General features: G+C 46.8%; 1 protein-coding gene across 3 annotated transcripts; it reads right to left on the reverse strand.

Annotated features, from left to right (window-relative positions):
* Positions 1-7902: 7902 nt before the first annotated feature.
* On the reverse strand, positions 7903-13854 carry ZNF597 (zinc finger protein 597). 3 transcript variants are annotated; one of them, XM_032397735.1, is made up of 4 exons: positions 13731-13854; positions 13251-13336; positions 12271-12397; positions 7903-10370 (listed from the first exon to the last, which is right to left on the reverse strand). In XM_032397735.1, exons 2-4 carry the CDS (start codon positions 13281-13283, stop codon positions 9259-9261), a joined length of 1272 nt encoding a protein of 423 aa, XP_032253626.1. In that variant the 5' UTR covers positions 13284-13336; positions 13731-13854; the 3' UTR covers positions 7903-9258. The 3 variants fall into 3 exon arrangements, with proteins under 3 accessions (XP_032253626.1, XP_032253622.1, XP_032253623.1); XM_032397731.1 differs by having other exon boundaries at positions 13659-13854; XM_032397732.1 differs by lacking the exon at positions 13731-13854 and having other exon boundaries at positions 13251-13496.
* Between the last annotated feature and the right edge of the window lie 992 nt (positions 13855-14846).

Here is a 14846-nt window from a genome sequence, read left to right on the forward strand (position 1 = left end):
AGGGGGGGGTATTTTTCGCTTTTCCTCCCTGTGTTTTTTTCCCCTCTGCCCCCCCCCCCCCCCCCCCCCCCCCAGCATCCTGGCTTCCTAGGCTCTCTCTGCAAATCCTCCATCAGGGTTACCACCTCTTGTCACCCTCTGGGTGCTCATGCTGAACCCAGTGTGGATAACTATCTCAGACAGGATAGTTACAAGCACTGCAGCAGCTTCAGGATCTGCTCCTTGGGGGACATCTCTGGCCTTAGCCACTGATGGCACAATCCCCACTGGTGGCCAAGAGCCTCCCTGGCCCAGCTACCTCCTCGTGGCAGAGGGTCTGATGCACTGACAACAGTGTTTCAGGACCAAGATCATGGGTCTGAGGGTAGGATTCCCACTCCCACGTGGCATCTTTAATCAGAAGGCTTTCTAGTTCTAGGGGATGGGGAGGTCCAGGTCACCCAAGTTTGCAGCCATCTTATGGCTCAGGGAATGGCCTCATACCCGCTGGGACTGGACCTGGGAATGTCACACCCTGTATCTCTGTAGGGTGTAGTCAAGCATCTGGGTTCTCCAGTTTCTGGCTGTTTTTCCCTTGAAACAGTACAGGTGAGCAGGGAAAGCCTGCTATATAGGTGGGGTCAGCCGACTCGTTCTCCGTTAAAGACAGCAGCCCCCGGCCCTGTGTCCTTTCCAGAGGTCTCTAAACAGTGAACTCCCAGTCAGTGTTCAGCTCTCAGAAGAAAGTGGGCTCCCTGAGCTTCTCCGCGGGGTGTAATACCTCTCCTGGCCTAACACACCTCTCCTCTGTAGCACTTAGCACAGCTGCAGTGTCACTCGTGATTCTCCATAGGAAGTTAGAAAACCCATAGATTCATGAGGAGGCAGGACATCCTCTCTCCATAGAGCTGCCGCCATCAAGTCACTCAACCCAGAAACTTCCAAGTCCTCTCTGACTCCCTGCCCTCTCCCCTGCTAAGTCGTTTCTTTTGCCTCCTGAATCTGTCTTGAAGCCACCCCCTCTTCCTCATTCCCAGGACCCCACCTACTCCAGGCCCTCCTCTCTCACTCGCTCCACTGCAACGCTCTGTCCCAGCCTGCACCACAGAGCAGGGTACCCTGACTGGCCTTCCCGCCCCACTACGCACTGGGGCACCCCTCACCCAAGGCGGCAAGCCGGCGGGGGGAGGCGGGGCGCAGAAGGCGGGGGCCCGGGAATGGGGGAGTCGGGAGCCAGGCTTGGTATCTCCTCTAATGGGCCCGGGACTTGCTCGGCGGAAGAGGTAGTACCCGTCTCCCCCAGGGACGCGTGCACAGACCCCTCCCGCGGAGCGAGCCCCTGCCAGCCCTTCCCAGGCGGACCCAATGGGCACTGGCCACCACAGAAGCGGGCGAGAGTGAGGGACGGAACTTCGACAGGAAGTCCCCTTCCCCTCTGATTGGGCCGTCCGGCCCCGGGCCCGAGGGAGCCTCGCCTCCCATTACCTGTCGCAGCTGTCAGTATGAAGAGGGGGCCCGCCGTGAAGCTCTCTGGGAAATGTAGTTCCAGCCGGCTCTGCCTCCAACGCGGATCGGAAGGCTTGGGGCGGGTGATGCTTGGTACCATTAGCCTCAAGCTGAAAGGCTGTCCTGGAGGCTCACTCGTTAAGTTCGTTCGCTCTTGTGACAAATATTTATTAAATCCCTACTACATGCCAGGCACCTGCAGGTGCTGGGGTTACTGTGGTGAACCCAGACCATGTGCCTGCTTAGAAAGCCCAGTGTTAGAGGAGGAAACAGACATGAATCAGATAATTGTACAAACAAATGTAAAACTGCAACAGTAACTATTAAGGAAAAAAACTGAAGCAGGAATCACGTGGTGGGAAATGACTGGGGAAGCCTCTACTTGAGAGAGGAATGTCAGGGCCGCCCAGGTTTCTCCTGCCAGGACAACTGTTTGATGGCAGTAATGATTCCTCAGAGATGTATCTCACAGCATCTCCCTTAACCCTTACACACTCGAAGGTATACTTCATGATTATTCTCTGGGCCTTCCAGGAGACCGAGACTCAATCGTTTTCTGGAGTTAGCACAATCACAGTTAGCTGGGCTTTAACCACACACCTTCAACAATGAACCTGACTTCCACCCTGTCTCCTCCTACTTCATAACACATCCTGCAATCCAGCCCTGTTTTCTGCATGTGAGAAATGTGGATGATAACAATGGTGAACTAATCCAGGAAAAGTGCTCGGCACAGGAGAGCCAGGCACAGAACAAGCCCTTGATTAGTGTTGGACGTTTCCATCACTATTCTAATTGCCTCTGTCTACTCTGACTCACCTGTTACCCCAGTGCCCATCCTCTCTTCTTTCCACAGTATCCCTTAGAGTTAAACCTCTTCTCTCCCACTTTGTACATATAATTTTGGTGGGTCTGACCCCAACCACAGTTCCAGGAGAGTGCATGACAAGCAGGCCCGGCCAGTCTACTCCATCCCCCCAGCCACAGTGGTTGGTTCAGAGATGGGCTCATGAGCCACATCAGTCAAATGAAACTTAACTTCTAAGAGGAATGTGAAACTGTTAGCCAAGTTCTCTTTTGTTCCAGAGTGTCAGGGTGACAGTAGTTCCCCTTCTTGTAATTTCTTGGGCAGCCTAGCCTGCAAGTGTAGGACCATTCTGTCTACTTTGGGTGCTTTCCCCTCCCTCACTGAGGGGATCTTCTAGAATGGGAACAACAGGCAATAATGTTGTCAGGCCAGCTACCCTCTGTGCCAGTGATCTGAGCTATTTTTATCACAATGCTTTACTCACAGGAGGTTCAAGGCATTAGGATGTGTAGACCCAACTCTTTAAGGTCTCCTTATCTGTTGTATTAGCTCAAAACAATTCTATTTGAAATGCACGGGGCGCCTGGGTGGCTCAGTTGGTTTGGCGTCTGCCTTCCACTCGGGTCTTGATCCCAGGGTCCTGGGATTGAGCCCCACATCGGGCTCTTAGCTCGGCGGGGACCTGCTTTTCCCTCTCCCTCTGCCTGCCACTCCACCTGCTTCTGTTCTGTGTCAAATGAGTAAGTAAAATCTTAAAAAAAAAAAAAGAAATACAAACCATATTTACCTTACTTCCTTCAAATGTGGCTTGTTGCAGTTGTACCTCTTTGCTAAATTATTCCTTCCAAGCAATAGAACATCATAACATTTTTATCCTGAGAACTATCTTAGTCAAGCTTTTTGCTAAATTCCTTACAGCTTTTCTGGGCCACTGTTAAACCTCCTGCCTACTTGTAAATGACAGCACCAATGCCTATTCCCTTTCCTTCTGTCAGTCTTGTAGCTGTATCCAACAGCATAAAAGTGCCAGAGCCATAGAAATGTCATTCTTTAAATGCACAATTTTAAGCACTTGCCATGTGTCCGTCCCTGCCCCCACAGAGACATTAAAGCACTAGTTGTATAATTACTATTCAATTTTGTAATGGTAGGTAGGGATGGGGCAGGAGGGTGTTCCAGGTAAAAGGGAAAGCATGTTCACAGTTCCTGAGGAAGTAAAGAGCTTGGTACATTTGATGAACTGAAAGAAAGGCAGTGCAGCTCAAGAGAGAGAATAAAGAACGTAGCTGGGGTTGGCAGGGAAGTAATGGTTAGTAAGGTTACGTTGAATATTTTGGATGTTATCCTAAGGACAACCGGAAGCCAGTGGAAGATGTCAAGTTGGATGGTGACATGATCAGACGTGTTGGCTGTACTGGCAGAGAACAAGAGTGATGTGCAAGGTTGGAGGGCTATTTCAGTCGACCCCAATGAGTACTGTTAAGGGTGGTGGATACACAGAACCAGTCAGAGATGTATCTGAGGCAGAATCCACAGGACTTGATGATGGAATGGATGAGCAGAGGAAGAGGGAATGTGTTGGTAGCATGAGCAATTGTATGGGGCACCACACACTGGAGGCAAACAGATTAAGGGCTAAAAGCTTGAGTTAAGTCTAGGGCATGTGTTTTGATGCCTCAGACATCCAAAGGAAGATGTCTCACAGAAACCTGAATATAGGAATCTGGAATGCAGGGAGAGAAGAAATCTGGGCGAGACATAAAGTGAGGTCTTTGTAGTCATGGAAGTGGCGAAGCTCGCTTGGGGGGACCCTGTACTCAGGTGAACCCAGGATACAGTAAGCAACAGAAGCATGTTAGAATTCGGCTGCGAGGCACAGAGAAAGCCGACGAGGAGACTGGCGCTAGTTCTAGAGAGGAGATACTCTACCCAGGGCAAGTCGGAACCACAAAGTGTCCTTTCAACAAGCCAAAGGTACACAAATTGGGCGAGCCGGCAGCTTCGCATTGCCAAAGCAGGCTTCGGGACGGGGAGGTAGCGCGGGCTCCTCCCACCCTTGGCGCGCGGTCTGTGCCTAGAGTCGAGGGACGGAGATTCCTCTGGCCCCGGACAGTCATACCGGTGGTGCAGAGGGCGAGACCGGAAGGACCCGTCGTCCAATGCTCTCGGCCCCGCCGCCCAGTTTTTGCGGAGACCGCCCCGCGGTGCGTGCCGGGGATGGGTTGGGAACCAGTTCAAGGCCGCCGCCGGGAGCCCACCATCCATCGCTTCCTAGCCGCCCCAGACGCCCCGGGAACGCGCAGCCGCGCAGCCCAAGGAGGTCGCCGGAAGTGAACGCACCACTTCCGGTTCCCAGCCCTGTGGGGCGCTCTAGCGCGCGCCACCTCGCTGGCATTCCCGCCGGCCTGCGCAGCTGGCTGCGGAGCGAGAGCCGCCTGGGCGCGCGGTGGCCGCGCAGAGCCTTTTGGGAGTCGTACGGCGCACGGCCGGTTTTCACCCCCGGTGCTGGGCGGGTAGCACGCGGGCCTCTGTTGCCCTCCGTGGCCTCAGGTACCGATCCCCCCCATACCGCGGCGGCGGAGCCGGGGCTGGAGCTGGAGGGGACTTCGAAGTCTGGGGTTGCCTCACGGGGTTACGCTGGAACTTTCTTCTGCGTTCTGGGGAGCTAACGACTTGTACCTGCATTAGGAAATGGCTCGAGGTCACGAATTCACACTCCAAACCCACGATCCCGCCCGTCTTCAAAATTCTTCAAAATTGGTTGCCATCCAAAACCACTGGCGTGTAGAACAAGTTCACTTCATTGCCATCCTCAGAGAACAGCATTTATTAGATGCCATACCGCACATGGGACAGACTTAATCACAGCCTAGTGAGAGCGTGCATTCTAGAAGTAAGACTGATGAGAACACACCGAAATCGGTAAAATCAAAACATTAGACAGTACAAGTGTACATAACAAACCTACTTCTGAGGTATCCAAATGAACTGGAGATTGCAGCATATTCTCGGGGTTATATATACATTTATGTTATATCCCCAGCCTCCCCAGGGTGTTAACGTAAGGAGGGATGTCTAAAAATAAAAGACAAAAAACCTGTAGTCAGATGGGCATGAAAAGATGGGTAATGATCATCCTGACATTGGATCAATAGCTCTCTCAATCTACAACTAAAGCAGATGAATATACATACTTCAAATGAAGATCAGTTATTTTTTTAACAGATGGTCAAAGCAAAAACACTTTACTACTGAAATCCTATGAAGATAACGAGTTCAATGAACCATTCAAAATAGACTAATTAGATAAACTATAATCTGCCTTGTACACATACTCAGTAAATTGGCAGATTACTTTGAGCAAACTCTGCAGTATCAGATTGTGTAAGGCGCTGCAGTCATCAGAACAATGCCACTTAATTATATGGAATCTCAGAAGTCAAAGACTCAAAACACCATTTACTGTGAAATGTCACTTGTTTTCACTCCCTGTATACTGGGTTAGTCCTTTTCTGTGTTAAATGGGGAGATGTGAATAGCCTATTAATTACTGCAACAAGGCTCTAAACAAAACTATATTGAGTACAACTCCTTCCAGATTAACAACTAAATCCCACCCTTTCTTTAGTTATAAAATATAAACTGTTGACATCTGAAATCTACTGAAATAATGCTGTTTGTATCAATGATGGCTGTTAATACACCCTGATATTCGGGCAGTCACATTAAGGACTTGTTTGATACATATTTTCATCTATGCATCAACAACAGAAACCACATTTGTTCAAAAGTCAATTTCTTCAGTACAAAGCTCTCACCCTGCATAGTATGTCAACATCCATGCTGCAAAAGGTAGTGAACCAACCGTTCCTAACAATAAACTCCTGCGTTTCTCATCCCTATATTAACTTTTATCCAGTATTTGTTAATACTAACATAGCTGGCTAATCTCTCTCAGTTAATGACATACTGTGAAATCTAGTTCCATCAGTCGACGCTGTAAACAGAAAGGTGAAAAAGCCATCATCATAAAAATAGCATGGATCTCATTAGTGGACTGACTCCTTTCTCCGACTTTTTGGGCTCAGAGCAGCTTGAATTACATCCAGCAAATGTACTTAGGTGCAAGTGCACAATAAGGCAACAACTAAAAATATGCCTCTTTCACAGTAACTGACACTCAAAGTTGTTTCAATTTTTTTCTGCATACCAGTCATTAACAATGATTATTACACCAAAAAGGCATCTTACACTTGTGTGTATGTTAATATTTTTATAAAAGTGCTATTTTTCTCTTATGGAGGTTTGGCATAATCTTACAAAATCTGGAAAATAAAGAAAAATGTAAAACCTGAATTTAATTGTGAAGGAAGCCTCATCTGGGAAGGTGACTTCCCATACTGAGGTGCAGAACAGCATATATGGCATAAATTCTCACCTTCCCCCATACTGTCATAGGAGCAAAGGAAAGCATGGCAGCTTCCATCTTTTATGTCAGCCGCATTTTGTCCACATACTTTCTAAGATAGCCTTTCCTACTTTCTGCAGCAACTGTGCAAGTAGGGGCCTCTTTCCCAATTTCATTCCCTGCCCTGCAACTCTGTTCAGCCACCGAAGGCAGAAGCAGGAGAGCTATTGGATAGTGCTTTCTGGTATTTAGCAAGATTATTATATCCCAAAGTTGGCTGATAAGAAATCTAACTAGAGACCATTTTTCTACACAAGTCTAAGCTCCCCAGAGATTTGCTGAAGAACCACCTACAGATGACCTCACTTTTTAATTTAAGACCCTAAAGCCCTAGCAGACTGGTGTCTCATATTGAGTGGAGACATCAGAAACAGAGAGTCTAGTATGACCTTTGACATTCAGAGCACAGGGTCTCAACTGTGGATCTGCAAACAAGAAACAAGAACAAAAAGGGGGATAGGAGTGGGAGCTGGGTTGGAGTCTCCATTTCCCTTACTCACCAGGAGTATTTTCTTGCCTCTAAACAATGTGAAAAGCTTACAGCAGTAGCCAGCATCTTTTTGTATATTCAGTTCCCAATTGGCTGTTCTGTAGAAAGACCACATCTTCCAGGTACTACTCTTCTAAAGAGGCTTATCATTGCTCACGAGGTTTCCCAGTGATAACCCCACTTTAATCAATGCTGTACTTCTATACTATTTCTGTAAAATTAAGACCATCCTCACATCCTGATCAAAAGTCCATTAAAAACCGGTCTTGCTGACAGGTACACAATTTTGCTTTAAAGAGAAATTGTGTAATTTACAAGATTCCCTGGTTCTTAAACATTAGTAACCATTCCATTCAACAACATTTTGCTCCTATATTTATATGTAACAGCAGTATCTAAAGATCTATATATTGTCAAGTAGTTTGGTTAAACTCTAATAGTTTTGTTTTGTTTTTTTAAAGATTTTATTTATTTATTTAATTGACAGGGAGAGAGAGAGAGAGACAGCGTGAGAGGGAACACAAGCAGGCGGAGTGGGAGAGGAAGAAGCAGGCTTCCGCCTGAGCAGGGAGCCCGATGCGGGGCTCGATCCCAGGACCCTGGGATCATGACCTGAGCTGAAGGCAGTCGCTTAACCAACTGAGCCACCCAGGCGCCCCTCTAATAGTTTTCTGTATGTATTTTTCTTTGGCGATCAGGAGGAAATTTTTTTTTAACCAAAATCCAACTAAAACCATAAAGACTGTACTCTGTAGAGTTTGCAATCTCTGATCTGATCATAGGGATAGGAGTTTGAACTGGAAGTCCTGGGGAATCTTTCTGTTGCTTTATTACCATACACATTAAATCAGACTTGGGATAAAGCATAAAGGCAATGAAAGGGTTCTAGGATGCATGTGCACAGGGAAGCCTCCATGATGATCATCCTCACCCACCCGTCTCAGCCTTCCTGGCTGCTTGTGGTCCTAACACAAATGCCAACACATAACAGGGTTGAAGAATGCACAACCTTCAGCATCAGAGACACCCAAGGTTAATGCCAGCTTCAGTACATTACTATTTTTGTCTTAGGCAAGATACTGACTTTACCTCTGTGGGCTTCAGTTTCCTCGTTTATGAAACAAGGATAGCCCTTTCTCTGTCAGATTTATCCTAAAGATTAAATTAGATAATACCCCTAAAACATCTAGCATGTTCACTAAACAAGAGTTACTGTTATTCATAGAAAGGCAGGTAATGTACTTTGGTAGAGACTTAGAGGTAACTCCTTCCAGAGAGGAGCAAGTATCTTTCCCTACATCAAGCCGGGTGCCAGAAAAGGCTACAGTCAGATTGCCAAAATTCCTTGCAAAAGAGTCACAAAGGCCAGTGGCATCAGAAATATGAGAATGGAACTCCAAAGATACTAATAGCCATTATGACACCAACTTGCCCACCTATTTGGGAACTTTTCACACAGGCATAAAAGCTCCTAAACCACATCAGAAATTCACATGTGAAATACCATCTCTTACAAATGTTACATTTAGTTATAACCCAAAAAAGTGTAAGACAGATAGACAGATTACTTTCCTAGATACTAGATCTGCAGAACTGGCCAAAAAGAAAAAAAAAAAGAAAGAAAGAAAGAAAGAAAAAGGAAATTCTCCTTCTTCTAAAACTTACTTAGAAACCATCTAACAAAATTAAAAGAACTTCTAGCCAAACTTTCATTTTAATGAAAACTGAATTTAAAAAAAAGTTCCATATCATTCTCTGGCTCATACAAATGGAATGTGAACAGTGACTGAGTTACTGAGTTAGAATCCTGGCTTCATTCACTAGCTGTGACATTATCCTTCCTCAGTTATAAAACAGAAATCATAGTGCCTAAAGCAAGGTTGTGATGGAGACTAAGTGACATGTGACATGGGATGCATGTAAAGTGCCTGGTACATAAAGGGTAACTGGTCCCCAGTTTGCAGTATAGATACTGAGAAGCACAGCATTAATGAAAACTTGCTATATTTACATGGTGGTTTTCGTATGGGTTTGCTGATGAACAATGAGATGCATATTCAACCTGAAACTTTTCCCACACATGGTACATTTAAAAGGTTCCTCTCCTGTGTGGTTCTTCTGGTGGCATGCAAGCTCTGAGTCCAAAATAAAACTTTTTGCACATGTTTTGCATTTATGGGGCTTTTCCCCTCTATGAATGCTCTGATGGGAAATAAGCTCAGAGACACGAAGGAAGGTCTTCGCACACTCAGGACATTTTAAAGGTTTAAATTTTGAGAACAAAAGCATATTTTCCCCACAGTCACTGCAGTGTTCAGAGTCATCTGCATGGCCCTGCTCGGGGAGGACGAGGTGTGAGGACTGCCCGAAGCACTTCACACACTGTGTGCACTGGTACTGGGTGGCTGACATGTGCGTTTTCTCATGCAAAGCAAGATTTGTTTTCTGACCAAAATATTTACCGCAGTCAGTACATTCATAGGCTTTTTTGGCAGCGTGGGTTTTCTGATGCTGTGACAATCCTGGGAGCCACATAAAACCTCTCCCACATATGCCACATGTGTGGGGTTTCTCCTTTATGTGGATATTCATGTGCCGAGACAGATGTGAGTGCTGGCGGAAGCTGCTGCCGCACTCAGCACACTTGTAAGGCTTCTCGCCAGTATGGATCCTCCTGTGTGTCCTCAGGTTGGCTCTATGATTGAAAATCTTCCCACAGTCACCACATTTATACTTTTTCTCCCCTGAATGAGTTTTCTGATGCAAAACAAGGTATGAGTTATCACTGAAGCTTTCGTCACATTCAGGACACTTGTACAAATTTTTGGCTTCTTCCCCAGGAAATTCAAGAATTTCAGAAAGTGCTCTGGTTCCTAAACACTGAGACAGTTCTTGTAATGGGGTTTGGTTTTCAATGGTAATTAATAGGCTTATGAACCTTTTCTTGCAAGCAGGAGCTCCACCTGATACTTTCCTTTCTGGGTCTCCAACTCCAGTCTCAGATTTTTCTGGGTAATAGATAAGGGGCACAGTGATGGAGGAGTTTTCTGGGGCAAGTTCTTCAAATCCCACAGACTCTAGATTTAACTGTTGAGAAATCTCAGTCTTGCCTTCCCCTCCTGTTGATAAAAACAAAACAAAGCAAAGCATAGATAACACCCTTAAGTGGTACTGGGGAAAGAACAAGCTAGTTACACAGGGACCAAGAATCTGTAGATGGCTTATCCTAGAACCCAGACACTCATACTATACAAAATCAGGCCAGCAGGCTCTACTGACTTCCCAGAGGATCTAGTTGTTAGTGATCCTGTGAGGAGGAAGTGGAAAAGACATGTAACTATGTTAGGGTCCAGTAGGATAGGAACTAAGGGCAATCTTGGTAGATGCTGTCTACAGAAGGTTTCCAGTTAGTCTCCTGAGTCTCAAGAACTTTTCATCATTTAAGGAATCTCAAGTGACCGCTGAACAACCACAACTGGAACAGAGATTGGGATTCATATTTAAGAGAGAAAGAAAGAGAGCAAGTGAGTATTTTTCTACCTAGCAGAGAAACAATCTGGTTATTAGAAATAGTTTTATTGTCACCAGGAGAGTTCTTCAAAATTTCTTTACCTCTCCTGGAGGAAAGATCAAGGTAGAGCTGCCCTGCATACAGCAGCCAAATGATAACTGGTCTCACTGCTGGGATGGCTGATAAAACTTGGGCTGCCAAAAAACATTCTTTTTTAATATTTGTCCAAATATTCTTAATTTGTAAAGCCAACATATCAATATAAAAGGGGTCTTTCCTTCCAGAGAAACAGCCCTATGATTGCCCTAGCACACTGCCTAGAAAGGATTTCTGGGCTGCAGTGCAGTGTGGGAATCCAAATGATACCCAGTGGTTTTGCTGTTTTGAAGAGACCAAATTCAGGGATGCCAAGATGGCTAGAATTTGACAACAAAATACTGGGGACAAGGCAGGTGCCCAGGCAGAGCTGTGGACATCTAGGTAGGGCCCCGTTAAGACTTGGGCTGAACATTAATCTGTAAGTGCACATGAAGAAACTACCCCAGACTGGGAAAAGAATCATCAAAAAGGAACACAGAGAACAATCTTCAGAGTTCACATCATACATAGTTCAATAGTTCATGTTCCTGACAGTCAAGATGGAACACACAAGGTATCAGGCAGTATCCTCAGAAAGACATTGCTTTAGCAGGTCAAATGGGCCCTAGACCAAAGGCTGCTCTGAATACACCCTAACAAAACAAAAAGCAAGCCCTGAAAGGATCATACTGATCCCAAGTAACTTAAATGCAAAGTCCAAAAATATTTTTAAAAATACAACAAAATGAACATCCAACAACATAAAACTCACAATGTCCCACATCCAATCAAAAATTATCAGACATGTAAAGAAGCAGAAAAATATGACCCATAACTAGGAGCAAAATCAATTAACAGAAAGAGACCCAGAAATGACACAGATGATGAAACTAGTAGCAACAATGTTAGAACAGCTATAACTATACTTCTTATGTTCAACAAGGTAGAGGGAACCATGAACATGATGAGGAGAGAGGTGGAAAATATAAAACCTGAGTTACAATATAGTTCCAAGAGTCAACCCTAGTCAGAGACAAACTCTGCTCAGGCATGGGAACATTTCTGCATATAGTTCCCCTTATGTGAAAATGGCATAGCACCCCCTTAAGAGTAAATCAATTTCGAATCTTTAGTAGATGACAGTAACCTATACTCATGAGGTTTTGCAAGTAAAACTGAATTGACTTTAACAAATATTTGGGAAGATTACTGGATACTGCCATGTCTCATGCAAAACCACAGTCACTGTACTAGATAGGCTTATTTTTTGTCCTTAAGAAATCACCTCATCCTTTGACTACTGCACTGTCGTGCAAGTTCTTGTCATATCCACATAGATCACCCAGAAAAAGGTCCCACGCCCCCATATCAACAATCCTGTCCCTAGAACTGACTAAAGTTCCAAAATGCAGGAAAAACAACTGCCTTACCCATCAAGGCCATATCCTCGAAACACTCCTGTGTAGTGTCTCTGCTGAGGGACCTCTGGGCAGGGTGCAGACTCACATACTCCTCTTGAGAAAAATACACAGCCAGATCCTCAAACAGCAATGGCCCCTGAAACAACATGAGAGCCCATCTCAGGACAAGAAGCCCCAAGGCCACCCCCTCACTCAGTTCAGGAAGACTGAGAAGAGCTAGAAACATCAGAACCAAGGGAGGAAGGGGCTTGGTGTAAAAGGTTCCTGAGTGCTGGGGATGGTGTATAAATGGGTTCTAAGGGTGGTGGTGGAAACTGGGAAGGACATAATTTCTGAGACAGTGGTATAAGGGCCAAGACAGTAAACTGTAAGAAGTTCTAGAAGAGACTTCTAGAAAAGATGAGGGAACTCTCAGGGAGGGAAATCATTACATACAGTTGCTCTAAGGGAAAGAAAACTGAGCAGCCCAGGAAGAATCATGAAAAGGGACAGTGGTTCCAGTGTTCTCCCAACATCCTTCTGCTTGATAGTCTCTCTCCTCCTTGCACATGACACTCAACTGCTAAGCTCTCTTTAGAATCATAGCCAGGCCTAGTCCTCCTTCCCTTAGTTTACCAGTCTTATAAACCAACAGAACCTCGACGTGATTAAGAATCACCTGGGGTTTTTGTTTCTGTGTTTATTCAAAAGGTGTGGGATGTGCCTAGAAATCTGCAAGTTTGAGCAGCATTCCAGAAAACCACTTTGAGGTACTCTGATAGCCTTCTCCAATGGGCCCTGCTCCCAGCTGGTGGTTCTGAAAGGAAGAATGTGATACGCCGTTTCTCCGAAGTGCCTGGTCCCGGGAAGACAGCTTGATCAAAGGGCTATTTGGGGATCGGGAGCCCTCCCACCGAGACGGGCATTCCTAACCCTCTTCCAAAGGAAGGCAGGCAGAGGCCGGAAAGTAGCGACAGGAACTGGGACCCCGAGAAGGGACCTTATCTTACCTGGGCCCCGGCTGTTGGAAGCGTGGACGCCATCTCAGGGGGTGGGAGTGCCTTCCTCAAGTGGCCAGACTGACTTCGAGACAGATCTAGGAGGGGAGAGAATCACCCTCAAGAAGGGCCAATTTGGCTGCAAAGCCCCTCCACGGACTCCCAAGGCTTACTCGCTTTCCCAGCCCCTTTAAAACCTGAGCCGGGGGCGCCTGGGTGGCTCAGTCGTTAGGCGTCTGCCTTCCGCTCAGGTCATGATCCCAGGGTCCTGGGTTCGAGCCCTGCATCGGGCTCCCTGCTCAGGCGGAAGCCTGCTTCTCCCTCTTCCACTCCCCCTGCTTGTGTTCCCTCTCTAGCTGTCTCTCTCTGTCAAATAAATAAATAAAATATTTAAAAAATAAATAAATAAATAAATAAAACCTGAACTGAAGGCTCCTCTCCGCAGCGCAGCCTCGGAGGGGCCGACTCCTCGGCGGGCCAGGTCCCACCTACCGCTCCGAGACTAGTGATGTTAGAAAGTCTCCCGCTACCAGGGCAGAAAGAGCAGAGGGCGACGCCCAAATGGCACTCTAGACCGAGAGCCACAGCCACTGCGAAGCTCCCACACTCCTCTACGCAGGAGCTGCCGGGAAAGCCGCCGGAAACGGCCCGCCCCCATGCTGTCATGAAACTCTGCCCTGTGATTGGCCAGCCGTACTCCAAAGGGGGCAGTCCTTCTCGTATGTTGACCAATCGAGTACGCTAACAGAGGACGGACAGCTCGCTGGGCATGCTGGGAGATGTAGTTTTCCTTCTGTCTCGAAGTAAGTATTTCCGGTTCCGCTGCCTGGGTCTCCAGGGTGAGCTCCTGCCCGCTTACCTGCAGGCAGGTAAGTGAATAGGTAGTGTGTGGAGAGGTAGGGTGACCCCGGAGCGACGTAATGTTTCAGGGAAGAAGGAAAGTAAGAAGAGAGGGAGATTCCGAACCCGAAGGACTATTGGCACCGAAATGTGGGTTTGGGCGGCAGTGCCCCGTGGGCCCAAAACGTGGGTCCGGCCAGGGTGAGGTGAGTGGCCAGGAGTGCAAGTCCTAGTCTTGGCCTGAGCAGTAAAGTCCGCTGTGTTTTGGGCGGACTGTGGGGCCGTGGAGTGAAAAGGGGTGTCTTCTGCGTGGATAGAATTCAGATTGGCTTCGACCAGGTTGCAAGTCCATGACCCAGTGCATTCTAGGGGCGTTGTGCCCCGCGACTGCAGCCGAGCTGAGCCAAATCGGGCTCAGAGACACAGCGGAATCTCAAGCGGGAGTAAAGCCATTGGCTTGCTTTGCGAGACGCCGTAAGCCTCCTGATACCTCACATTCGACCTGTCCCATTGCCACATATTTTACACTTCACTGACACTGGGTGCGGTGGTGTAGGGATTTGGAATTTAAAATTGAGCTCGTTCTCAAGCTTTGCCACTGATGGCTTGGGTCATCTTGGCCAATATACAACTTTGCTTTCCTCAGCTGCAAAGAGTTCCAAATGCTTCTCCTCAGAGGGTAGTTTCAAATAAGTTGTCAGTTTATAAAGGTGTCAATTTACAAAGGTGAAAAAGCAAGGATGATACGTACCTTAATAGAAAATACTG

The sequence above is a fragment of the Phoca vitulina genome, unplaced genomic scaffold (assembly GCF_004348235.1).
Source record: "Phoca vitulina isolate PV1807 unplaced genomic scaffold, GSC_HSeal_1.0 scaffold102, whole genome shotgun sequence".
Classification (NCBI taxonomy): domain Eukaryota; kingdom Metazoa; phylum Chordata; class Mammalia; order Carnivora; family Phocidae; genus Phoca; species Phoca vitulina.